At 37.3% G+C, this 27607-nt stretch overlaps 2 protein-coding genes and 1 non-coding gene across 16 annotated transcripts; 2 read left to right on the top strand and 1 right to left on the bottom strand.

Annotated features, from left to right (window-relative positions):
* Positions 1–6770: 6770 nt before the first annotated feature.
* Positions 6771–6876, top strand: LOC114912682 (small nucleolar RNA R71). Its single transcript, XR_003798409.1, has one exon. It is a non-coding gene; the product is annotated as a small nucleolar RNA R71 (small nucleolar RNA).
* A 2864-nt stretch (positions 6877–9740) lies between these two features.
* On the bottom strand, positions 9741–13800 carry LOC105059851 (O-fucosyltransferase 23). 14 transcript variants are annotated; one of them, XM_029260393.2, is made up of 4 exons: positions 13667–13800; positions 11706–11807; positions 11516–11609; positions 9741–11368 (listed from the first exon to the last, which is right to left on the bottom strand). In XM_029260393.2, exon 4 carries the CDS (start codon positions 11257–11259, stop codon positions 9898–9900), a length of 1362 nt encoding a protein of 453 aa, XP_029116226.1. In that variant the 5' UTR covers positions 11260–11368; positions 11516–11609; positions 11706–11807; positions 13667–13800; the 3' UTR covers positions 9741–9897. The 14 variants fall into 14 exon arrangements, with proteins under 14 accessions (XP_029116226.1, XP_073100827.1, XP_019711120.1 ...); XM_073244726.1 differs by having other exon boundaries at positions 9741–10831; XM_019855561.3 differs by having other exon boundaries at positions 9741–10831; positions 11516–11807.
* A 7918-nt stretch (positions 13801–21718) lies between these two features.
* Positions 21719–26663, top strand: LOC105059850 (protein argonaute 2). Its single transcript, XM_010943315.4, has 3 exons — positions 21719–22133; positions 22815–24066; positions 25078–26663. The coding sequence occupies exons 1-3, from the start codon at positions 21800–21802 to the stop codon at positions 26510–26512; spliced, it is 3021 nt and encodes a 1006-aa protein (XP_010941617.2). The 5' UTR covers positions 21719–21799; the 3' UTR covers positions 26513–26663.
* The last annotated feature ends 944 nt before the right edge of the window (positions 26664–27607 follow it).

The following is a 27607-nucleotide window of genomic DNA, read 5'->3' as shown; positions in this document are numbered from 1 at the left end:
TACAAGACAACTAAACCAAGTTGATCTTCTTGCTGCGCTCGATGGTGGATGTGTCTCCTTGAATCCTTCGTCTTCCTCCGTGCAGATAGCGACAGGATGGCTGAAAGGCTTGGTACAGGAACTCCAAAAAAAAAAGGTTGATGGAAGCGGATATGTAACAGAGAAAGGATAGCGGCACTAGGATTAGAACCTCTCCTAGATTTGATGGGATGTGGAAAAGGGATCTATGGAGAAATATGTTGTGCTAGGGTTAGTACCTCCCCTAGACTTATGAAGAAGAGAAAGAGAGAGAGAGAGAGAGAAACTTGAAGAGAACTTAGACGTTGGCTTGATTGAAAAAGAGGAAGGCCTTGGGGTTCTATTTATAGAGTGAGGAGGCTAGGGTTTCATGAAAAGAGAGATGGAAGTGTGAATAAGGATCCTTGGATCTTCATATTGATTCTCCTCCGTTGATCAATAAGTCGTGTTCACACTTAATTTCATTTATCTTTTAATCTGGATCTTTGATTGGAGAGGTTGCTTCTTGACCCTTGATCTTTAAGTTGCGTTCATACTGAAATAAGAGCTGATTGCTTGGTTCACTCAAATCTGAACCAATTTGAGTCTAAATTGAATCGTATGAACCCAAACTCCCAATTACCTGCAAAATAGACTAGATAGCATTCAATTTTTAATAAAATAACATTAATGATAACAATATTTAGTGCCTCTAGCATCCTAAATTAAGTATTCATCACACCCTCCAATTTGAACTTTACTCGTCTTCGAGTAAAATAGATACATTAGCATTGTACACCAATTTGTCTTTGAATTGAAAGTTATCCTAGACATTCCTAACTATAGTTGATATCCGGCTAGATCATTAAAGAGGTACTTCATTGGATTATCAATTCGACCCAATTAATGATTGAGTATTAGCCATAAAATTTTTAGAGATCTTCTTTCACCGACTTCCCACTCTACTCTTTAAGTCCTCAAACTTGATGTGAGTAGGGTTTATTGTCTTCTTACAATTTAGTCTCCTTATTCTTTTTTTTTGAAGAAATACTTACATGTATAGTCAGTGCAATGTCCTAACCCCTTAAGTTTTCTAATTGACTCTTATAGTGAGCTTTAGGCCAATGATTCCCAAACCAGTTGGCTTTAGAGCATTAGGTGTAAGGCACCCCTCAGGCTTACTAACTCAAGTCAAAAAGGCTACGAGTTAAAACTGACTGTACAAGAGGTTTCTTCACATTCTCATCTTTTGACGCGAACAACAACGCTTACTCAGGTGAAGGGGCCCGGTTACTTAGTGAGAAATGTTAAAAACCTTTCTTTTTTATTTTATCTCTCTTTCTTTTTTTTTTAAATAATATTTTTTTTTCATATCTCGACCTTTCCACCCATACCCCCATAAAGCAGATTCTTCATTGAGATTGTGGAAAAAGGATTCTAGAATCATTTTAAAATTTAATCTGATCTAAATTTTTTCATTAATTGGGTGTCCTTAATAATTTTTTCCTCGATATCTCTAAAATTATCTAAACCATTAATTATTTATTGATTAGAGTGCCTAGTTAACTTCAAATTGAGACAAAATTTAGATGCACAAAATTAATTATTTCTGACCATACTCGAGGACTTAATTAGTTATTCTCCCCCCAACTTAATTTTCATTGACTCCAATGGAAGAAGAGAATCATAACAAAGCAAAAATAAAGTGTAACAAAGAAGGACACCACCTGAGTTCGATGTGTATAATATTGATTAAGATGTCGTTCATTGCTGGGCTAGTGTGTTCTTGACTCCATTGATCATGGTGTTCCCCCCAACTTGGCTAATTATCCTTTTCAAAAATTTTTATAAAATAAAAAGAAACTGGATAGCTGAAAAATAAAATATTGAGTTGCCTCCCAACAAGCGCTAAGTTTAAGATCTTCAGCCAGACCAAGCCAAAATTCGATTGTAAACTGGATCCTGTAATTCAATTGAGTCAACTTGCTCGCCATCTCTAATTTCATCCACAATATTTCAATCGTTGGCCATTTACTTTGAAGATGTTTCCCTGTTTAAGATCTTTGATTTCAATTGCTCCATGAGGGAACACCTGAGTTACGACATATGGTCCATCCCAACGTGAATGGAGTTTTTCAGGAAATAGCCGCAACCTCGAATTATAAAGCCACACTTTTTGATTAGGTTCGAACATTTTTCATGAAATATATTTATCATGATAAGCCTTAGTTTGAGCCTTATAAATTCGTGAACTCTCATATGCTTCATTGCGTAGCTCTTCTAATTCGTTCAATTACAGTCTCCTATTACTACTCGCATTTTTCATGTCAAAATTAAATTGCTTTATGGCCCAAAATGCATGGTGTTCTAGCTCTACCGACAGATGGTAGGCTTTTTCAAAAACGAGTCGGTAAGGAGACATTCCTATCGAGATCCTGTATGCAGTACGGTAGGCCCATAATGCATCGTCTAATCGTTCAGACCAATCTTTTCGATCAGGCCTAACCGTCTTCTCAAGAATTTGTTTGATCTCCCTGTTGGAGACTTCCACTTGACCACTAATTTGGGGGTGATATGGTGTGGCAACTTTGTGAGTGATTCCATATTTCTTCATTAAACTTTCAAAGTGCCTATTCGTAAAGTGTTTACCTCCATCACTAATAATGGCTCTGGGGCAACCAAATCGACTTAAGATATTCTGTTGGATGAATTTAATTACTACCTTATGATCATTCATTCTGGCTGCCATAGCCTCAACCCATTTAGATACGTAATCTATTGCAACCAAAATATATTCATATCCATAGGATGGAGGAAAGGGGCCCATAAAATCGATTCCCCAAACATCAAAAACTTCCACGACTAAGATGGGAGATAGGGGCATCATGTTTTTTCTAGAAATATTTTTCGTTTGCTGACAGCGCAAGCACTCAAGGCAAAATTTATGTGCATCCTTAAATAATATCGATCAGTAAAATTCACTTTGTAACACTTTTACGGTCGTTTTCTTTCGACTGAAATGTCCCCCACATACATGAGAAAAGATAAGTATACTTTGATACTCACCCTCAGGGACACAGCGTCGAATCACTTGGTCAGGGCAATGTTTGAACAATTCAGATTCTTCCCAATAATAATGTTTGATCTGTGAGAAGAATCGATCCTTCTCCTGTTTTATCCAATGGAGAGGAACTTGCCCTGTTGCCAAGTAGTTAATGATGTGGGCAAACCATGGGATTTGGTCAGAGGATGTTGCAAAAAGTTATTCGTCAGAAAATTTCTCCTTGACTTCATCCATACCCATCGTATGATCAGCGACCATATTTTCGGAACTCTTCTTGTCTCAGATTTCTAGATCAAATTCTTGAAGCAGAAGGATCCATCTGATCAATCGTGGTTTAGTATCTTTCTTTGAGAGCAGATGTTTCAAAGCCACGTGGTCAGAATACACTAGAACCTTAGACCCTAACAGATATGAACGAAATTTATCAAGGGCAAATACCACCGCTAGTAGCTCTTTTTCTATCGTAGTGTAGTTCAATTGAGCATCGGATAGAGTTTTACTAGCATAATAGATCACATGTGGCTTTTTATTGATTCTTTGACCTAAGATGGCCCCTATTGCAAAATCAGAAGCGTCATACATGATTTCAAATGAGAAGGATCAATCAGGAGGTTTTATTATGGGTGCTATTGTCAGGGCTGTTCGTAACGTGTAGAAGGCTTGTAGATACTCTTCATTAAAGATAAATGGTGTATCCTTGGCCAGCAGACTGTACAAGGGTCTCCATATTTTGCTAAAATTTTTAATGAAGCGTCTGTAAAATTCAGCGTGACCTAAGAAAGATCATATTTGTCGAACCAAAATGAGGGTGGTAGTTTTGAGATGACCTCAATTTTTGCTTTATCTACCTCAATCCCTCTTTCGAAAATAATATGTCCCAATACGATTCCTTCCCGAACCATGAAATGGCTCTTTTCCCAACTTAAAACCAAATTTATCTCCATGCAGCGCTTAAGGACTTTGGAGAGGTTACGAAGACAATCCTCAAAAGTGATTTCAAATATGGAGAAATCATCCATAAATATTTTGATATATTTATCCACCATATTCGAAAAAACGATCAAAATACACTGTTGAAATATAGCGGGTGCATTGCAAAGTTCGAACGGCATACGTCGAAAAGCGAAAGTACCGTAGAGGCAAGTGAAGGTGGTCTTCTCTTGGTCATCTGAAAATATAAGTATTTGATTGTACCCCAAATAACCATCTAGAAAACAAAAAAATATTGACTTGCTAGCCGTTCTAGGATTTGATCGACGAAGGGTAATGAAAAATGATCCTTTCTAGTAACGGCATTGAGTTTTCTATAGTCAATGCACACTCACCAACCAGATGATGTGCGAGTGGGAAGCAATTCACCTTCTTCATTCTCCACCACAGTAATACCTACTTTTTTAGGTACTACTTGAGTAGGGCTGACCCATTTACTATCGGATATGGGGTAGATGATTCCAGCATCTAACCATTTTACCACCTCTTTCTTCACTACTTCTCGCATATTTGGGTTCAGTCTCCTCTGCATGTTTCGATGGGGTTTGGTATCTGCCTTGCAATGAATATGGTGCATACAGATGGAGAGGTCAATTGCTTTTAGATCGGCAATGGACCAGCCGATAGCCTCTTTATTTTCTTTCAGAACACCAACCAATTGTGCTTCTTGATCTGGGGTCAAATCTGATGCAATGATCACCAGAAGGGTGTCATTAGGTCCTAGGAATGCATACTTGAGTGTGGCCGGAAGTGGCTTTAATTCTAGTGCAGGTGGTGATTCTAATGATGGGGCTGTGGGTGTATTAGTTAATGCAGGCAATGGCTCATACTTGATTGTCCAATGGAGAGTAGTTTCATCACTTGATGTATCAACTAAAATATTTACTTCTTCACTACCTCCCTCCATATCATAGTCGTCCACTCCAAAGTACGTCAAATGGGTGTCTCGAAAATCATGTGCAAAAATCATTGATGTTGCTTCCTCTATAATATCCTCGAATGTATCTATCTCGAAGCAACTATCCATTGATGGTCCCTAGGATGCACTAAACACATTTAATCTCAGTTTCTTATTTCCAAATGATACGTCCATAACTCCTGTCCTACAATTGATGCACGCATTTGCCGTAGCTAGGAAGGGTCTGCCTAAGATAATGGGAATTTACCTCAGATTGCCACTCAGTTCCATGTCAAAGACTAAAAAATCAACTGAAAAATAGAACTCATCTATCTTAACCAAAACATCCTCGATCATCCCACGTGGTGTCTTAATTGATCTATCAGCTAACTGTAGAGTGACCGATGTGGGTTTCAATTCTCCGAATCCAAAAAGTTCATAAACCGAGCTAGATAAAAGGTTCACACTCACCCTTAGATCTAGGAGAGCTTGTTCGATGTGAAGGTCTCTTATAATGTAAGAAATGATAGGGGTACCTGGATCTTTAAGCTTGGGAGGGGTAGCGTGCTGGAATACAGAACTAGCTTGTTCGGTGAGGTATACTTTCTTCAAAAGTTGTGATCGAGATTTATGTTTTTGGGTGTATAATTCTTTCAAAAATTTTGTGTAAGCTGGGATCTGTTTGATTGCATTTAGAAGGGGGAGAATAATTTGGACTTGCTTAAATAATTCCAACATCTCATCAAGTCTTTCTCCTTTCTTATCCACAAGAGTGGGAGCTTTTAGGGCACTCGAAAATGAGGCTTTAGGCAAGTAAGGTGATTCCGATGCAGTTGATCCCTTTTCTACTTTTGTGTCCTCCTTGCTCTTAGGTGATTTGGGCTTAGTCAGAGGTCTAGAGTCGGTCTCATTGATTTTACTCGTGTGTTCAATTATCTTCTCACTTTTGAGAGTCATGATTGATTTGGCATATTCAGAAAAGGTATCTGGAGTATTAGAGCTCTCAACCATGAATTGTCCTCTTGGATTGCTCTCAGATTAGCTAGATAATTTTTTCCTTCTCTCCTACTGACTGCGGTTGCTAGTTGACCTATTTGGGTCTCTAACTTAGCAATGGATTGCGTGGGAGAGTTAAGGGTCTGGGTGTTGACTTCTAATCATTCTAGTGCTTTTAGAACCTTATCCTCAAAAGCTGAGCTGTGACCAGTGATAGATGGTTGAGGAGTATTTTGAAACTGATGATATGGTCCATGCCTATATGTCGGATCCTGATAATTTGATCTAGGTACAGCAGGGCCAACCATTGGTTGTGATCTATAGAAAAAATTTGAGTGGTTTCTCTAGCCGGGGTTATAAGTATTCGAATATGGATCATTTCCTGATCTACGAGTTTGTTGGGCTTGAGCTTGCTGGACCTGCTCATGTACAAATTCAGAAAATTGAGATGCGATTGGACATTCACTAACAAAATGGGTCGGGCTTGCACACAATGCACAAACATCTTGCACTGGATTAGGTAGAATCGAAGAGTGTCCGGTATTCAGAAGACGGTCTAATTTTTGGGATAACTCATCTACCTTACTGTGGATATCCATAACATTTCCAATCTGATAGATTCCACATCTTTTCTGTTGAGACATGGGTTGTTCTCTAGAGGTGGCAGACATGTAATGTAGGAAGTTCTCACTAAGTATTTCAAAGAGCTGCCAAGCTTCGTCCTCACTCTTTAGCATGAATGTCCCACCACACGATGTATCGATCATTTATCGGTGTTTCTCCGATAGGCCATCGTAGAAACACTGAACAAGTTGCCATTTGGGGACAGCGTGGTGGGGGCATTTACGAATAAGATCTCTTAACCTTTCCCATGTCTCATGAAAAAGTTTACCATCCAATTGAAAAAAACTAGTGATGGCTTTTCTAATTTGATTCATTTTTCCAATTGAAAAGTATTTCTTGAGGTATTCTCTCTGAAGATGGTCCCAAGTTGAAATGATTATGGAATCTAGGGAGTTTAACCAATGCTTGGCTTTGTCCTTAAGTGAAAAAAGGAACAGTTTCAACCTGAGGGCATCATCGGAGCAGTTTTGGATTTTTACTGTAGAGCATATCTCAAGAAATTCGTTCAAGTGTTTATACGGATCCTCATTCGTCAGTCCATAGAATGATGGAAGCATTTGAATAATACTGAACTTGATTTTGTATTGTGCTGCTTCCACAGGAGGAGGCTGGATACATGATGAGTAAGTGTAAGATGAGGGAGTAAAATACTCTCTCAATTGTTGTGGTGGGTCAGTCTCTTGTTTTGGATCCATGATTTTGATTTAGTTTATTCGAATCATTTTTTCTAGCTCTAGGTCTAATAGATGTAAATCAGGTTGTAATGATCGACGTCCTAGCATGCACCCAAAAGATTTCACCGAGTTTTAATTTCAATAATTTTTTTTTTTTTGAAAGAGAAGAAGAGAGTAGGAGGAGGGAAAAGAATTCTAAAGAAGAGAACCTAAGGAGTTCTAATGCTAAGAAGATAGAGAAAAATTAATTAGATTTGATATTTTTAGTCAACAATCAAGTGGTTCAATCAATCCTATCTATGAGTTATCCTAGATCTAGACAGTTCCTAACTGCCAAAGTCATCTTCAAGTACTCCAAGTAGCAAACTAGTCTCTCAACTGGCCAGATAAGTATAAGGTTGGTAGGGATCCCCCCGTTGCTTTCCTTAGACACCAACTGTATTAGTCAGGTTAGCGAACGAAACCAATATATGAACCACATTCCTTCAGGACGTAATCTCTGAACCACTTTTCTAGACACCAGTTAAACTGACTAATTTGAACCCGGTCTAACTTTTAAGGTTTCTTGTCCTACTGAGCTCGAGGATCCTTAAGGGTTAACGTCTAATTGATTTTAAATTAAAAATTTAGGTCAATGTAATTGCAAGGTGATGATTTGTGGGACAAGAAAAGGTGATGAAATTTTCACCTTATATTGATTAGGATTTTGCCCTTAAGATTTTTTTTTATGAAAATATGTAATGCAAAAGAAAAAAATATCCAAACATGTTAAGTGGATTTTAAAATTTAATTGATTTATTTATATTAGTCAAGTGTTATGTATTATCGTTGTATTCCTTTTATATTATGTTATCTTTTAACAAGAAGAAATAAAAAGTAAAATTTTAAATTAAGTTAATTAGATATTAGAAGATCAAGTGAATCTAACTAAATGAAAAGTAAATCATACTAAGATTAAAAGACAAATAGATATTCTACAAATAAAGCAATAAATCAAATCTATTTTTAGAGTAATAAATTATTCTAAGCTATAGAAAGCAGTAAATCACTAGGAATAATAGACAATAATAAATAAGATAACTACTTAACTATGCAAATAAGGTAATCTCACAGTTAAGAATAAAAGATAACTACGTAATCTAAATAAAAAACTAAGAATCTAATCTACTTATGAAGTAGAAAATTACTAATTATATAAAATAATAAATTATTCTAATCTATAAAAAGCAGTAAATTACTAAGTTATAAAAAGTAGAAAATATTTTTATGCATGCAAATAAAAAAATCTAAATATAAAATAGTAAATTTATCATATACGAAGAGTAATATGAGGTAGAAATTTTGAAAAAGAATACATAAAAGGCAATCAAGCAATCTAAAGTAAGAAATAAAAATCTAGAAAGTAGTAAAATATTTTTTTTATTTTATAGATTTTTTTTTATTTTGAATTTTTTTTTCAAAATAATCGTGCCAAAATCTCCAACAACGGCATCAAAATTTGATGCGTGTCGTAGCACACCAAAATTAATCCTACTCACTACTATGTAGATAGGATGAGTCGGGATCGTATCCGCAGAGATCTTAGTTGATTATTTTGAAAATGTAAAAAAAAAATTATAAAAAAAAAATAAAAAAGAAGCATGAAAAATAAAATTACTTTTCATTAATCTAATAAAGAAGCATACATAAAGAAAAGAAATAAAATTACGATACAAGATAACTAAATCAAGTTGATCTTCTTGCTGCGCTCGATGGTGGATGTGTCTCCTTGAATCCTTCGTCTTCTTCCATACAGACAGCGACAGGATGGCTGAAAGACTTGGTACAGGAACTCCAAAGAAGAAAGGTTAATGAAAGCGAATATGTAACAAAGAAAGGGTAGCGGCACTAGGATTAGAACCTCTCCTAGATTTGATGGAATGTGAAAAAAAGATCTATGAAGGAATATGTTGTGCTAGGGTTAGTACCTCCCCTAGACTTATAAAGAAGAAGAAGAAGAAGGAGAGAGAAAGAGAGAAGCTTGAAGAAAACTTAGACGTTGGCTTGATTGAAAAAAAGAGAGATCTTGGAGTTCTATTTATAGAGTGAGGAGGCTAAGATTTCATGAAAAGAGAGATGGAAGTGTAAATAAAGACCCTTGGATCTTCATATTGATTCTCCTCCGTTGATCAATAAGTCGTGTTCACACTTAGTTTTATTTATCTTTTAATCTGGATCTTTGATTGAAGAGGTTGCTTCTTGACCCTTGATCTTTAAGTTGCGTTCACACTGAAATAAAAGCTGATTGCTTGGTTCACTCAAATCTGAACCAATTTGAGTTCAAATTGAATTGTATGAACCCAAACTCCCAATTAGCTGCAAAATAGACTAGATAGCATTAAATTTTTAATAAAAATAATATTAATAATTATAATATTTAGTATCTCTAACGTCCTAAATTAAGTATTCATCACTATACATAAAGTTGTTGTATCATCTGTCGAGTAAGAGTCAATAATTGCATGGCAAACAGACATCCGCCTGACAAGTGAGCTTTATAAGACTTTGATCCACAAAAACTCAGCACCACTACTTCACCTAATTGTTATGAGCTAGAATAAAAGAATTCCTTTCCCCATATATACACCTTTCATCCACTCAACTCAGCTTTAGAATCACCTTGCTTTCCAGTTGCTATAGCATGAGACATTGCTAGTCCCATAGCTTATGCTTTGAAGGCTTGGAGCAGACATGTCTGTCATCCACATCTTCGGCCCCCTGGATTCTCCCAAGATATTGTAAGCATATGAAGCAAACCTGACACCAACTCCACATGCACTTGTAATACCCAATCCAATCAACTTTTGTGTCCTTGATAGCACTATAATGCTGGAAAATGTAGAGAAACTATTGCCGACAAAAACATCAGCTCTTGAGCAAACCTCATAGTCAATTGCAGACTGTATAAGGTAGGGATACTTCTTATAGATATCCCAGACTCCCAATCTCTTTTTCTCATAAGGAACAAGACCATCTTTCCAACCACTCAATATAGAATTATCTTCCAAGAGGCTGTCAGCGACCGCAAGATAAACCACAACTGGCTGTTGTAGGCCAGTGATGTGGGCTACCCTTTCCATAATCTCTTCTTTGCTACTGCAGATCTGATTGATATTAGATTTCTGCTCCAACTTCTTACAATGGATCATCCAGTCTTTCTCTATCCTCATGTGGACAGCTATGTAAGGCACAGGTTGGTCTACTGAACCATCTGAGTTGAATTCTTCAGCAACATCAACTTTGCTTCTTGCCTTTGCACCTATCCCTCTGATCCTGGATATGACATTCATCGCCTCATTTGCTATCTCATCAACCAATTCCAGGCACTCAAAGATCTTTGCATAGTTCTTGACAGGCCAATGATCATGCCAAAGGAAGGGATGCTTTCCGGCAATCCGAATTACTTCAAACTTGTCGATTGAGTACTCTCTGCATTGTTTTAACTGACTCAAGTCTCGCTCTTTAGTCCACTTCCTACCGCTCCCCTTCTGGAGCTCAAATGGCTCCGTTTGATTCGAGAGATCGGAATAACGACCCAATCGGACAAACCTGTTGCAGAGGTAATTAAACTTCTCAAAATGGAATAACTTATCAAATGAAATTGGTTCCAGTAAGTCTATTTCTTTGTAAAACAGAGAAGCACTCAAGCTCGGTATTAGTAGAGTACGATTCAAGAATCTAGCAGTCAAAATGGCTCTTGCAAATGCTATTTTTTGATTGTTTAGACCCCAAATAATCTGAGGAACCTCCAGAAATTTGTCTCTTCTGACACCTAGTTGCCAGTTAGAAGCAGTAGAGGCAGGTACCCAATAAGAGCCCCTCTGCCGAAACCAATGAAAACCAGGGAAAGGAGAGAGAAGAACAGTTCTGAATACAAGAATGATGATTGCCAATACAAAGAACCTGCATATCATTGGCTTCAGATGGCAGCTGATTAGCTTAAGCAATTTACAATTTGCGGAATCCATCGCGATCATACTTATATCTCATCCAATGAATCTACTTTGCCTGAACCATCTTTTATGACTTTGGCATGCACTGACGGCAATGATGTCCCAACAAGAAGGTCCACTTGTTCTCATGGATCTTTGCGTATATAAGGAAAAGGAGGTGAAGAAAGAGAGAAAACTCTCTAGTCACACACTATTCACTAGCCAAAAAGAATGATAAAAGACAACAAAAACTTTAATTCAGTCCAGGACTGGTAAAACATATATCAAATCTTTCCCCGACCTGTTATCTTTTTCAGATGAACAATTCTCCCCAACCATGCCATTAGATTTGCCGAGAGTAATGATGGAATGGAAGCACCGAAGACATGAGCACACTGAATTGGATATTAATGAATCTTTAAAATTTCCACCATAAAATCTTGCTTGGTTAACCGAAGCTGTCTTAGCATCCAGAAAGCAATGGCACATACCTCACAAATCGAAGAACCCTAAGGTTTAAGCATTCAAAGGAACATGCATTAAAATGCATTCTTATGAAATAAAGCTTCTTCAATCTTCAGTTTCCTCCTTTTCTGCAAATTAAGAGTGAAGAAAAAAGGATTCAGAAATCCACATTTTATTTTTTCTTGAGAAACATATCTTCATGGCTTACCATAGCCAAAGCACCAAAACTTTTACTTCACGCACATCGAAAACAACTCATCTAAGTCTAAAATATGCCATCATTACTTTCAACAAACCCCAGAAGACAAACATCACTTTTTTTTTAATAAAGCAAAACAGCGGCAAATCACCTCAGGCTTTATTATAGTAATGAAATGAGAACCACATAGCATATGATTAAGAAAGAGAAATCTTTCAAATTATCCTTTCAAATCTCCAAAAGATCTAATTGTCCCAGCAGATATTAATTAGTAAAACTCAAGAGACAATATTTTCATGTTTTTAAGCTCCAAAATCTCCATCTCTTTACATATGCAAGACAATACAATAGCTCTATTAAAAACCCATTAACCAGTCTTTAAATTTTTTGCAGAACCAGAGAATATGATTTAGTAATTTGAAGCATCTAAATCCTCCCTACAACTACGTTTCAAACAATCCCCTTGCAAAGGCCCAATGTCAAAAGACACCATGGTCCAAAATTACCCATAAAAAAAATTCAATAAAAAATATTTTATAAAAAAGTTATTCAAGGGACTAGAAAGTCCTAAGGTGAAAACCAAAAACCATATTCCTAGTGATAGAAGCCATCAATCCAGTTCTCAGGAGAAAAAAAAAAAAAAAAGAAGAAGAAGAAAGAAACGAAAGAGAACCCACTTCAGAGCTCATCCTTCCTATTCATTAAAAAGAAAAATAAATTGTACTTAAAAAGGACTAAAAAAGGATTCTGAACTGGAGAGGATCACTATACAGTTCCTAATACAAGAATCACAGAAATTTATGGAAAAAGAAAAATCTTCAAATAGTAGCTACAAAAAATCTTTTAAATTCTTATCCTCTGCAACTTCCCAATAAAAAGAATTCAAGAGAAGCCCATTTATGTTAACAAAAAAAAAAAGTGTTCACCCATTTCCCCATTTCAAGTCCCAGCAGTCTCGCCTTTTCACATTCATGACGTAAAAGAAAAGCGACAACAAAAATTAATCCCCATGCCCATTTATCCAATAAGACCTCCCAACCCAAACCAAAAATAAATAGAGAGAGAGGCTGAGAACTTTCCTCCCAAAAAAGATGGAAAATTTTCTATATCTGACCCAATCCAAGCTCCAGAAAACCCATTTCCTACACATTCCTGCACCCAAAAAGGGTCTCAAAAAGCCACCCTACAATCGGAAATGTAAATCCCATACAACACCTAAATTTGAGCCTCTGCAATCAACCAGCACATCATACAGGATAGTTATAAGGAAATCCTTCTCAATAAAAACAGGAAAAACTAAAAAAACAAATCAAACCCAATCCAATCTCCAAACAAGTGACACTCATCACACACAACCATGAAGTCTAACACCTAGATATAATTCAGAACAACGACAAGATCTTGCCATGAATGTGAAACTGGTAAAGTCAACCTATCCGATCTTATAAATTAAAAAACAAACAAAGCCATTTTTCACTCAAATCCATGTTTATCAGAAAAATAAAGAAAGAAGTTACCAATTCAACACAAAACCGCATATCACATCTAAAAATGATTGATATCATGAAAGCATAATGAAGCTCCAACACCACAAAAACACACCCTGACACCCAGCCTCTTTACTGTGCAACTTTGGATAAAACCAGCCCACAAATCACATAGAAAAGGGATGGGGAAGGGGAGGGCTCTCATGGACATTAATAAGGAAACAAGGGGAGGGATTGCGGTTGCAGAGGGTTGGAAGTGCAATTAAGAGAGAGAGAGAGAGAGGGAGAGGGATAAATATACCTGGCTTTTGTGCTTACAGGGGGGCTCTGCAGCTTTGCTGGGGGTGTGTACAGCGGCCAGGGCCTGGGGGAGCCCCCTCATCAGAGAAAAAGAAGGAAAAGCCAAACGGAAGCAGTTGGCACGCGCGGGGTAGACCTCTCTTTCCTCTTCGGGGTCCCCAAGATGCCCTCCCCTTTATTTTGTGGCCTTAGTTTCGGTGAGAGCCAGCTGGCACATTAGTTGAGACATGTGCCGTCAAAATTTTTTTGGATAAATCAATCAATAATTTTTCTTTTTATGGAAAAATCAACCAACAAAAATGTTTCGGATTGTTGCCCCACTCTCAGCCATCCGGCAGTCAACAGAAGTTGACTATGTAGCTCCAATGAACCTAATACTCGTTTAAATATCTCATTTCACTCAGCATAGGACCTAAGTAGAAATGGCTCTTCCATAAATATGTATTATCATACAGTTCAAATAATTTAGTATAATTTTACTCTTTAGGGTCTCTTTTAAGATGATCTAGATTTTTTTTTTTCTTTTCGATCCATTGGAGAATAAAGCATTTAACCCTTTGTCCTCTCTCTCTAAGCTCCCAGATCCTCCTTCACTCTCTGTCCAATGCTCTCTTTTCATCTCCACCTAGATTAATCTGATAGATTATTTTCTATCACGAGAGGATAAATTTTATGTGCATGCATATCAATGAAAACATGGAAATTAAATTAAAAATATCATGAATGAGTGGGGAGGACTATAGGTGCTAAAATTCATGAAATCCTTAAATAAATAAATTCTAGAACTGTATTTGTAATGGTGATAACTGTTATCCTGTTGATGCACCTTCCTATTTATCAAAACTAGTTTAATTCTCGCATTTTGATCAATCTATTAGATCAATGCAATAAGATACACCACAAAATAGGCTATCTAAATAATTTAATTATGACCTTTCTTTTCATCTTTCTATTGTTTTTGTTTCTGACATCATATTCCATGGTGGTAACTATTTGTGTTTGATCATTATACTCACTAGCGACTAACCAACAACTTAAAAATGGTTACCTTAGCTTTTGCTACATGTATTAAGTGCAACATATTAATGGTTGAAATTTATTGCTACTGACTTTAACCTAAAAAATAAAAAAGGAACAGGGACAAAAAAATATGTTGGTCTTAAGTTGGTGGGGTACACTAACAATTCAAAAATAGGTGGGGGAAAAGAAGGCCAACAATGGTGCGGCTGCCATGGGCGCAAGCATCTTCTAGGGCTTTATCGTGGGCCCTGGGCCCTACAAAGGGGGAATTCCCAAAGCACTGGTGGTTGGAACAAAATGCTCCCCCCTTTGCTTTAGCATCTGGTGATCAACCGCGACCAGAAAACTACAAGCCGCCTAGAGCCGGTTTGCCTCGTACCTCTCAACATAACCTTGGCTTTAAACTGGCCGAGCCAAGTTATAATTGTATTTTGTTCGTTTTTACCGATTAGGCAGAGTTTTCACTTGAAATATGTTGTTTGCCATTGCTAGTTTCCGTAGATTTTGTGGTCAATAACTTGGGTTGGTTGCAATTTAATAACCCACACAAGTACTACAGGAAATTGAATTTTGGTGGCAATAAATATCTTCAAAACTGCAAAAACATTGCCGCAAATAATTTTAGTAAGGATATTTTTGGTTCGTCAATCATCATCAGTACTTGAGTCACTAATATTTAGCCTCTGATATATTAGCAACAACGCTATCATTATTAATATTTATGATAATAATGATGATAAAATATTATCATTAATATTTAGAACAATAGTTCTTCAAGAAAGATATGATTTTAATCTTTGATGTCACAATTAATGCTTTCTAGTGTTTGAGATTAGATGACTTATCATGCCAGATGCATTATTGCTTGTTGCTTGATCCTTGGCTGTCTACTTGGGAAAAAGAAATGCTTCAAATGGGTGTTAGCAGCAACCTACATCCATTTCACTTGTAGGTAGTATCAAAAGATTCTAGGTACGTGGGATACGATTGTAGGTGCTTTATTTTTCCCCATACATGAAAAGTTCAAATAAAATCAATTACACTTTGAAATTTAAAATTTGAAATGAATACTTTATGATTTATATAGTTGGAGTTATTACAGCGATCCAACAACTCGGTCTCTTTTTTTTGGCATAAAGCTAGCTTCATGTAGTGTTTATTGTTGGAATTTATCATATTTAGTTCCATCCGAATAGGGTCTATACTAACATATATCAGGATTTATTTTAAATATTCTAATTTGATCTGGATTTTAACAAAAAATAAGTCTTCAATTAAATGATAAGAATATATTTGATGATTATTGTGATAGAATTAAACTTTACATAGTCATTGTGCAATGTTAATTCTTTTAAGTTATATTGTCGCATAAAATTTTAATATTTATTTCCATGCAATGTTAGTGTCAAATGCTAACAAGGCTGCATAACAACGAAGCCATTTATAGTTGAGATGAGGAAATCTCATCTAGGTTATACTAAAAGCGCCAATTAAAACCATGCATAAAAGTTTTCAAATTTGTGCTCCATGAATTGTTCCCCTTTTTCTAATTGATTCTTTAGAAATTTATAGGAGCAATTCACTGGTAGAAAAGATAAGACATTGGATTAATGGATATGAAACATTCTGGCTACTAATTTGTATGCCTAATTAAATAATGTTGGATAACAGACTAGAAATGCTCGAGGAATTAGTGTGAACTGAATTACAGGCGTTGCTTCGTAGTTGCAAAGAAGTTTCAATACGTGGCATCATATCTGCCCTTCGTGTTCAATGAACTCACTTCGTCAACTTGAGCAAGGTATACGGTTAAAAAAGATGGCAAAAATATGGATGCCCAGATAAATAGAAACGGCATGTTAGGATAGCACAGGATCAATATATAAAATTATTACCTATACATTTATGCTATATGTATATATTCATACAAACAGATATAGACTATATGGAGAAGAAAGTATATGATATTTAAATTGAAGATCTACATCATTAATTATGATTTATATCATTAAAAATATTAATAAATTACAAGTCAAATATTTTAGTGGTCACTGATCAATATATTAATAAAAAATAATGATTAAAATGATTAAAATAATCAAAATCATGTGTTGCTATAATTTAAGAATTAAAATCTATTAATATATATAATTAAAATCATGATTAACAAGATAGATTCTCGATTTAAATGTTTTATTATATAATATAAGCATAATAGCAACGACCAGTTTTCTATTTTTATACTGCATGGTTCAGGGATTAATAAAATATATCATTTCTAATTTTAAATAATTTTTGTAATATATATTATGATCGATGTTAAGAATTGTAATAAATCATAAATAAATGAGCTATATGTTAAAGGTGGTGTCCTTTGCCTGCCCACGTCGAAAAAGGGATTGCAGTGTGTGAAAGTGATAAAGGACAAAGTAGAATTTAAAAGCACTGTTTGATGGTGACGGCAAACAGAAAGTTGGAAAGCGCTCGCTATCGCTCCCGGAATGGATCGTCACGGAGACCGGAATCTTCAACTTTTCAGTTTTTCTTAGGTATTTCCTCATGATATTCCAAACTGTTACTATCGATGCCATTCTTCTGGAAGCTTCTTCGCTTTTTCTGTCACGTCTCAAATTCGAGACATAATACAGTCATACCATCGAAAGATGGAGCCCACAATAACACGAAGCCAATCCATCGTAATCATCTAAAATTCATCAAATAAAAAAAATTCAATTCTATTATTCATCAAATAATCGAACCAATATTGGTTCAGAGCATCTAAATCCAAAAGCAAGTACTAATCCGAATCTCAACATTCATAAATAACTACAAATCCATGATTATAAAATAAATTAAACTTCTATTGCCAAATTTTTCAGCTTACTATGTCGATCTTCAAGCTTGGATTCTTTTTGCCGATCCTAACCTTATTTCTCTGTTAAAAAAGAAAACAAAAAGAATATGAGCTACACTAACTCAGTAAATAGACTTCCGCTTCCTTACCGGATCAAGCATAAGTTTTCTATGATAATGCATTATTTAGCAAATAACAATTATTACAAAAATAAATATTTCATAGAGCATATAATAAAACAAGTTATAAGCTCATCATGCATGCATAAATCATGTATATTTCACAATTATGAATCGTAAATCATTTTCATCATGTATTCATGTCATGTTTCAAAATATTGCTCACAGATATTCGTGCTAAAGTCACTATTATACCCGTGACAGGGACATGTTTCTTAATCGACAGAGTTCTTAATTCATGTGCCAACTTTATACCCGCTGGCAGGGTCATGTTTCGTGTGGATGCTAGCTCCGGATGTCAACCTTCCCGAAGGGATTCATTCATAGCCATCTGAGAGCCTTTGAAATCTTTATATCTTTTTCTTAAAGCATACATATACATAGATAGAAAAACAATGAAATTCATGCTTCATAATCATCCTATTTTCATAAGACATATTCATGAAATCAATGCTCATAATAAAACATGCTCTTTCATATCACATATGCCGATCCTTATTTTATGAAAAATTATGATTTCATCAATAGCAATTCTTTGCATAAAAACATGATTATTTAAAAATAAATAAGGAGCATAAGATCTACTTACCTCGTTCATCTTAGATCTTCAGACTTCGTTAAAAGAATCAGCTAATCCTATTTAAAATATCAAATCATCATCAATTTCTATTCTATAAATATAATAAGATTAAATCATAAGGAAAGAGGACTGTTGTCCGGATGTGTCGGTCCATCCAGATACCGGGGTAATTCAGGGTCTCTGATCTGAGGGTCAAATTTAAGTGACTTGATCAAGAAATCGTGATGCACAGATCGAATTAAGATCAAGATCAATCAATAGGGTTCTTTAATAATGGGTTTGAAGAATACTTGATATGATCAAATGAGGTTGACATACAGCACGGATATCAAAGCAATTTCGGATCATCTTGTTAGAGTCAATATGAACCCCTAAAAGATGAAGGCATGACTCGATACAGGATCCATAGAATTTTTTTTTAGAGAGAGAAAATCGGTCATGAGAGAGAAAGTAGAGAGAGAAAGTGGAGAGAGAATCTTCGTATCCTTCAAAAGTGACAATCATGATTGAGATAATCAGAGGTCATATCAGGGTGACTTAATATGGATTAACCATGGTCGATGTTATCAATTTCGAAGAAGGATCGGATCAGGATCTAATCTACTGCACGAATTTCGGAGCAGTCTCAGATCATCATATTTTCATCTCAAGTTTATTCTAGGGTCTGTGATGCAATCAGAGAGAGAATGACCCTAGAGAGACGAAATCCATAAAAAGAGATAAAAGGTCTAGAGAGAGAAAATAGGAAGAAAATCTAGAGAGAGAAAATGGAGAGAGAAAGTTCAATTCTAGAGAGAGAAAGACTTAAGAGAGAGATGAGAAAAACTTTCTCTCACATGTATTTTTTTTTATATCTTTCTTTTCTTTTTTTTTCTTTTTCTTTTTAGAGAGAGACAATAGAGAGAGAGAAAGAGAGAGAAAGAGGGAGAAAGAGGGAAGGGAGAGAATTTTTCTCTTTTCTTATTTATTATTTTTTTTATTTTATTTTTCTATTTTGCATTTTCTTTGCTTTTCTTTTTCTTTTTTTTTTCTTTTCTTTTTCTTTTTCCTTTTTCTTTTCTTTTCTTTTCTTTTCTTCTTCTTCCCGGGCTTTCATTGGGCCGAAACAGGGGACCTAGAGGTCCCCGTGCCTTGACCGACCGATCACGGCCATATCGTGCCCGGTGGTGGCCGGCGGTAATGGCCGACTCTCCCGGGTTCGGAGAGGCCAGAGCCGGCGGTCGGCGTGACCGTCGGCGCCGGAAAATCAGAGGAAAGAGGCGGCGTGAACAGGGGGTTTTCTTTTCCAACTAAATCCGGCGACACCCATCGCCGGCCATCGTGCTCACAGGCACGAAAAAGAAGGGAGAGAAGAGAGGGAGAGGAGGGAGACCTTACCACAACCTCCAGTGACCCCCACCGGCGTGAAATCGCGGCGAGCACAGGTCGAGGGGCCATGGCTTCAAACGGAAAAATCGGAGAAAAACTCCGGCGATCGACGGTGACCGAAGGATCTACACTTAGAGGAGAAGAGGGGGTTCTTATAGAGCTCGTCCTAGGGTCTTTTAATGGCCCTAGGACTCTGATTTTTGATCGGAGATGGGGAAGAGGAAGACTCCGATCGGGAGTCTTCCTCCCTGCTCTATTTTTTTTTTTTTTTTTTCTGATGGGCTTTGTGGGCTGGTTTTGGGCCTAATTGGGTCGGATTATCACACTTTCACAGATATAGCATATTTTTAAAAAAACATTAACTAGTTTATGTACCAAAGGAAAAAAGTACCAAAAAAGAAAAACATTGATTAGTTTAAAATATCAGGTAAAAAATATTTTTAATGGGAGGTTGATTAGAATCTGCTCTATCGAATCTCTAGTTAAACCTAGCTAATTCTAATTGGACGATGGATAGTTTATATATATAATGTATGTGTCCGTATATGCTTGCATCATATATGGAGGTGAACTTGGTTTTGATTGGTTAGATTTAAAGCCAAATCTAATAAGATGGGATTGGAGGATGATCCAGTGTCTTCCAACCACGAAGATTATGTCTGGTTGCTTGGATAAAAATTTAGAAAACCAAAGTTATTTTAAAAAGAAAAAATTTGGCTCAGCTTCAAAAAAAAAAAAATTTAATTGTTTGGATAGCTGAAAAATTAAAATAGTATTAGAATAGAATTGGAATAGAATTTTCAAATTTGACTAAATTTTTTTATTATTTTTTTTTTTACGCTGCACAATCCATATTACATTCAAAGAATCCGATTTCTGGAGGTTACCAACTACTTGCACCTCCTTGAGGTAACTCAAGCTATATTACTTAGGGGGTCATTTATAAAGAATTAAAGAAAGTACATGCCATTACAATCACTTGCCGTGGATCAAGTGCTTGGACTTAGCAAACACAATATCATTCTTTTCTATCACATATATAACGTTGCATTAGTGGAGAATGTCCAATGATCTTGCTTGGTTATTTCCCCGAGTTTTTCCAAACCAACCATCTATTCACTCCACAAAATTTTTAGACTCTTGGTATACAGGAATATTCATGGGTGAGCATACTAATCGTGTGAATTGGTAAAAAAAAAAAGGAATAAATGATTTAATCTCTCCTTCCTCTTGCTCTACACACACACACAGAGGAAGGGAGGGAGGGGTAGCAACATTTCATCGTGAACAGAAATTTTGCTCTATGGTATCACTTGGTGATTGTGTTAAATGTTACAGTCCAGATTCTATATTAATTCATTGGGATTTGGCTAGAATTTTTTGTTCTTTGTTTGAGATATTTCAAGGAGAGATTGTCTATGAACCTATTTCTATCAAAAGAATAAACAACTTTCATCACCTTTAGTTCAATATTATCAACCCTTCGAATGCTTCAAAATTTGCAACCCGATCAAGTTTTAAAGCACAAACCACCTTGCTGAAAGTGCTCCAAATAAAGAACACGAAGAAGTGAAAATCTCTCCAATCTTACTTCGCAAAAGCAAATCCAATCATATTAAAAGCAAGTGTATTGTTGCCGATCATCTCTCAGATTATTGCTCAACCTATCAAGTGCTGATGGTATCAGGGAGATTAATGGTATCAATCAGGGTCCGGTTTACCTTCCGGGCGGTTGATCGGCTTTTTCTTCGAACTAGAGAATCCACTGTATCTAACAATACTCGCAACAGAATTTGTCCTCTTTGCAGAAAGCAAATCTTTTTCTTGGAGGAAGAAGAAAAGAATCCACCGTCCACTGCCCCTCCAATCCACGTTCGTTCTCTCACTTTCCGCGAACCCAGCTGCTCCCAATTCTACCCTACTATAATCCCATTTTTACTTTCTACCCTAACCCCTCAGGACCATACCAAAGCTATCTTGGTCGTCAAGGAAAGGACGGCTTTGTCTACAAATTGACCAAAACTGTTTAAATCCAGTTTTGCAGTCCAAGTCACTGCACAATATATAGAGGTCTTTCACCTTTCTCTCCCTTTGTTTGTGGCGAGTCTCTTTGGGTCTTTCACACTTGACGCCATGGACTTCCAATCTGGGAGAGCAAGAGGAAGTGGTGGTAGAGGGAGAGGCCGCAGGCCTAATCCCGGCAATGACGCCGGATTCCGGCAGCCGAACTCGCCAAATTATGGCGATGGGGCTGGCGGTTCTCGGCCGGGTTGGGGAAGTGGGCGCCGCGGGTATTATGGGCAAGCGCCCGCCGCGAGTTACGGCCGCGGCGGCGATGGCCGTGAGCGTTATGATGCGCCACGGCGGGCGATGGCGGCGCCGCCTCCGAGAAGGGGCGGCCAAGGTAGAGGGGCACATTTCGAGTACGTTGCGGTCCGGTCGCCGAATCCAAGCTCGATGAGTAATGGTTAGTATAGTTCTTGGTTGTTGCTAATAAAATTGGTTTTATTAGTGTTGGCAAATTAGATTGTGTTAGGTTTTTCTTGTTTTAGCTGCCAGTGATCATAATCTTGGTGCTGCATTGGGTGGTAGTTAATGTTGTTGGTAGTTGATGGGAAACCTTCACGCTTACTTTAAGAATGGAGGCAGTTACTCAATCATATATTGTGAAACAACTATCAGATATAATATGTTTGAGTTGCAATATGTATGATCTAATGCAAATATTATGCTACTACTGTAAAAATCAACCAATTTTTTATAAAAAGAAAATTAACTTTTCTTTGTGTGAGTGAACAGTTACTTATTCCTCTAATCTTCTTGCAGTTCGTCTTTTCTTTTTTTTTTTTTTTACATGATATAGTCGTAAGTATGTTCATCCCTATGTCAATAACTCTAGTTAATTTGAAATACATGACAAACTTGGATGGTGTTTTTCCCATCTGTCTTCTCAAGGAAAAATGAAGAAGAAGAAGAAGAAGAATACATGAAAAAGTTGGTCCTTAACTTAGTAAACTGAAAGCATTGCCTATTTGTGTACAATATCTTGCAAAATATATGTCTATTTCTTTTATCCCCTGCTTGTATATTGGTTCATATTGTCAGGATCATGTTACTAAAAGCTCCTAACAATTCTTCAAATTTCCAGAGCCTCTGGTTTCAGATCTTCGTTCACTGACAATTTCTCAGTCACCGGCAACAGTATCATCATCTTTACCACCATCTTTGCCTGATGTTGGCAGAAGGGTTCCCATGCAAAGGCCTGATCATGGTGGGTCATCACGATCACCACAGCCACCAACTTTTGTCGAACTTGGTAAAAGGATACCTATGCAAAGGCCAGATCAAGGTGGATCATCACATATCAAGAAAGTCAACCTCCTTGTTAACCATTTTCTGTTCAGTTTCAATGAGAATTCAGTCATCCATCACTATGAGATTAATGTCAAGCCTGAGAAACCCCGCAAAGCCAGCTCGTCCACTGAACTCTCCAAGTCCGACTTGCTCTCAGTAAAGAATGAGCTATTTACGTCCGAACCCTATCAATCCCTGTTGCCATCTGTTGCTTATGATGGTGAAAGAAATCTGTATAGTGCAGTCGAATTGCCCATCAGGCAAAGGCAATTCGAAGTGCAACTTCCTTCCAAGACCTATTCTGTTACTATACACTTCAAAAAGCAATTAGAACTCAGCCGGCTCTTGGGGTTACCTGGCCCCAGAGAGGTCTTGCAGGGATTGGATGTGATAGTTCGAGTGGCCTCAAGCAGGCAAAGGATCACCTTAGGCCCGAGCTTCTACTCCAGGGATGGTAGTCGCGACCTTGGAATGGGTGTTGAAGCTCTGCGGGGGTCACAGCAGACACTAAAAGACACCAAACAAGGTCTTGTTCTCTGCGTGGACTACTCTGTCATGCCATTTCGGAAGTCTGGGCCAGTGCTCGACTTTCTGAGAGACAATTTGCGGGTATCATTCAATCAGGACACAGTATTGAGTGGGAAGCAGAAGTTCGAAGTGGAGAAAGCATTGAAAAACCTTCGGGTTACCGTGACACATCGAACGACTAATCAGAAGTTCACAATTTCAGGCTTGACTGACTTGATCACAGACAAGATCACATTCATGGATGAGAATTCGGGAAGGGAGTTGAGGCTCGTGGATTACTACAAAGAGAAATACAATGAGGAGATCAATTATAAGAGGCTTCCTTGTTTGAACTTGAGCAAAAACAAGATGAACTATGTGCCCATGGAATTCTGTGTGTTGGCTGAAGGTCAGCGCTATCCAAAGGATGGTTTGAATTGGGATGCTGATAGAAACCTAAGGGATATGGCCTTACTACCTCCAAAGGAGAGGAAAGAGAGGATACTCAACATAATGCGTGCAGCAGATGGGCCTTGCAAGTATTGTTCTAAACCATCTTTCTTGTTGCTTTAGTTTTGTTTTATTTTTTGCTTGCCTATTGGAATACATCAGATTGTAATTAGCCATAAGTTCAATTCATCAGAACTACAACAGCTTCAAATTAAGAGTAGATATTTTCAATAATGTCTTAAGATATTGTGCATGTGTGCATGCATGCACAAGTGCCTAAAATTTGAAGAATGCATTGAATTGATATTAATCTTACAAATATAAAAAGTTAAAATGTTCTTTATTCTAGAGATATCATTCTATGTTAGTTCTGAAAGAATATATAAATCTTATTTACTCTTATTGGTATGCGTGGACTTTCCATAATTTGCTTTGGACGAGACTATTGTAAGGTCAAGGTTGTTCAAACCTTTGACGGTATACTTAATGAAAGACATTTTCCTCTTTTTAATTAATAAAAGACAGAAATTGATGTCTTTTCATCATAAACTAATCTAAAAGTTCATCCTTTAAATTGCTTTGTTAGATGGAAATGGAATATTTCTTCAAAAAAAAAATAAAAGATACAATTGGAAGAGTAATTGTTATATAATTTGATAAATCTATTTGATTCAAGAGTTTAATCCTTTCTTCTCCGGACATAATCAGATTCTATTTTTAATTTACTTTTTGGGTCCACAATTCATATTAACCAATCCTGTGATTCAACTTTTGGAATGTTTCTTCATCCAGTAATTCCTAATTCACTGTTTATTTATATCTCATTTTGTATGAATCCATACTTTTTAGGTTCGTCTTTGTTCCCTTCTTGAAACCAATCTACCTAGATTTAACCATCACACGAGGCAACCTCTTTGTCACTCAATGCACATGGTCAAACATCCTTGACTCAATATTCCTCTCAAGATATATATTCTTTAAGGGGGAAAAGCTTTCAAGTTCTGAATAACACTTTCTATTGAGAGGCATAGACCCATGTTTAAGTAGTTAGAACTTTTTACATCTTCACATGGAGCAATTCTTGTTGTTACATTTTGCAGAGGAGAGATTGCAAAGCAATTTGATTTATCTGTTGCCAAGGAAATGACACAAGTGACTGGCCGTCTCCTTGCTTGCCCTGATCTTAAACTCCGGGATACCAATGGCCAGATCTCCAAACTCAGGCCCCCAAAAAATGACTGCCAATGGAACCTTCTCAAGAACAAACTACTAGCAGGCCAGAATTTACAAAATTGGGGAATTCTTGACTTCAGTGCACAACCATCACACTTCGAGCAGCAAAAACTCGACACTGATGAATTCATCCGAAGCATCATCAGACGATGCCGCAACCTTGGTATGCAGATGAATGGCAGGCCTCTCTTTGTGATCAACTCCAGAATGGCTGTTCTTCGGGACTATCATAAGCTTCTCGGAGAGCTTAACAAAGCAATTCAGCATGCTGGGACACACCAGTTGCAGCTTTTATTCTGCCCAATGTCAGAGCGCCACCAGGGATACAAGACACTCAAGCTGATATGTGAGACACAGTTGGGGCTCATGACCCAGTGCCTCCTGAGCCACAATGCCAATAAAATGCAGGACCAATACTTTGCCAACCTCGTTTTAAAGATCAATGGCAAGCTTGGTGGCACCAATATGGAACTCTCCAATACCCTCCCATTAATGAATGACTCTCCCTTCATGTTTATTGGTGCTGATGTGAACCACCCCTCGAGTTGGAACACCACGAGCCCATCAATTGCAGCAGTTGTTGCCAACCTCAATTGCCCTGGGACAAGCCGCTATGCTGCAAGAATCCGAGCTCAGCCCCACCGCACCGAGAGGATCATGGAGCTGGGCGAGATGTGTCAAGAGCTTGTTGAAGCTTATGTGCGAATCATTGGAGCCAAGCCTCAGAAGATTGTATACTTCCGCGATGGTGTGAGTGATGGACAGTTTGATATGGTTCTTAATGAGGAGCTGAGAGATCTTGTGGCAGCAATCAAATCAGATAGCTACTCACCCACGATCACAGTGGTTGTCGCAAAGAAGCGGCACCACACGCGCTTGTTTCCGGAGAGCGAGTGTGAGCCATGCACTAGAAATGGCAATGTTCTTCCGGGCACTCTGGTTGACACAATGATTATTGACCCAATGGCATTCGACTTCTATCTTTGCAGCCATAATGGGATCCTGGGGACGAGCAAGCTGACACACTACTACGTGCTCCAGGATGATCATGGCTTCATGTCAGATGAGCTGCAGAAGCTTATATATAACCTATGCTTCACCTTTGCCCGGTGCACCAAGCCAGTCTCATTGGCACCACCGGTTTACTATGCAGACGTTGCTGCCTATCGCGGGCGCTTGTACTATGAGAGCATGCAGGAAGCATCATCATCTGCTTCATCCTCTGCTGCTTCCACTTCTTTTGGCCAAGGTGGTTTTCCCAAGCTGCATAAGAATGTTGAGGATGGGATGTTCTTCCTTTGACACCTCTAACAGCTTGGGTTGAAAAGAGGCAAGTCTCCTCAAGGACTCTAGAACAGAGCATAAGTATGGTTAGTGGAAACACCATAGGAATGGGTGGAATGGGCAAATCTCTCTCTCTTTCACACACACATGTGCACACACATATACATGTGGAGAGAGGCAACACACACGCGCACGCATGTGGAGTAGATCTTTCAGGTTGATCAGAAATAGTCATGCAGACAAGGATGAAGTACTATTGGAATTATGTATGCTAGTAGAATGTCAGTGTATTATGGTGATATATTTCTCAGACTTTTAGATTGGATTGTATTAAAAGAATCTCCTGGTTTGTTTTTGCTGGAGAAAGGCAAGTAGTTCTTTCAGGTTGATCAGAACTAATCATGCAGACAAGGCTGAAGTACTATTGAAGTTATGTATGCTAGTAGAATGTCAGTGTATTATGGTGATGTATTTCTCAGACTTTTGGCTTGGATTGTGGTAAAAGAATCTCCTGGTTTGTTTTTGCTTTATCAGCTAATCTCCTCTTTTAAGCCCGTTTCTAATGTTGCCTGTCTCTGCCTATGGATTCCTCTGGTGTAAGATCTCTGCATTATATAATGTAATTTATCGTCAATAAAAGAAAGGGAGGAAAAAGGAGTTGGTTTGATACCTCGAATTCTATGCATTTATGGAAAAGGTTTCGCTCATTCAACTATATTTCTGCATATAAGAAACTGCACAATGAATACCATTGTGTTTGCTAAAATCTTTGTTGGTTTTCTTTCGGCCATACTTTGTGAAGTATTCATGGAGGACTGGAAAACCTTGAGCTTCTTATCAGTGCACGCTAATTGGACTCTCACATTCATTCCTAGCATGAATTGAACTCTAGATGATCAAGTGATAGCCCTTTCATGATCCACAACCTAGGCTAGATCTCAGAAAGGAGTACACAATAATAAACAAATTCAGCAGCGAGAAATGAGCTTGCATTAACTGGTAAGTAAATGTGCAGCTGAATAACCCAATCTTGTTCTCATGTTCCCAAATAAAAAAAAAAAAAGGAATATGTAAGAAGAAATCACAGTCACAGAACGATGCTAAAGAGTTGAA

Source organism: Elaeis guineensis, chromosome 10, assembly GCF_000442705.2.
Source record: "Elaeis guineensis isolate ETL-2024a chromosome 10, EG11, whole genome shotgun sequence".
Lineage (NCBI taxonomy): Eukaryota > Viridiplantae > Streptophyta > Magnoliopsida > Arecales > Arecaceae > Elaeis > Elaeis guineensis.
This window is presented reverse-complemented; position numbering and strand designations above follow the sequence as displayed.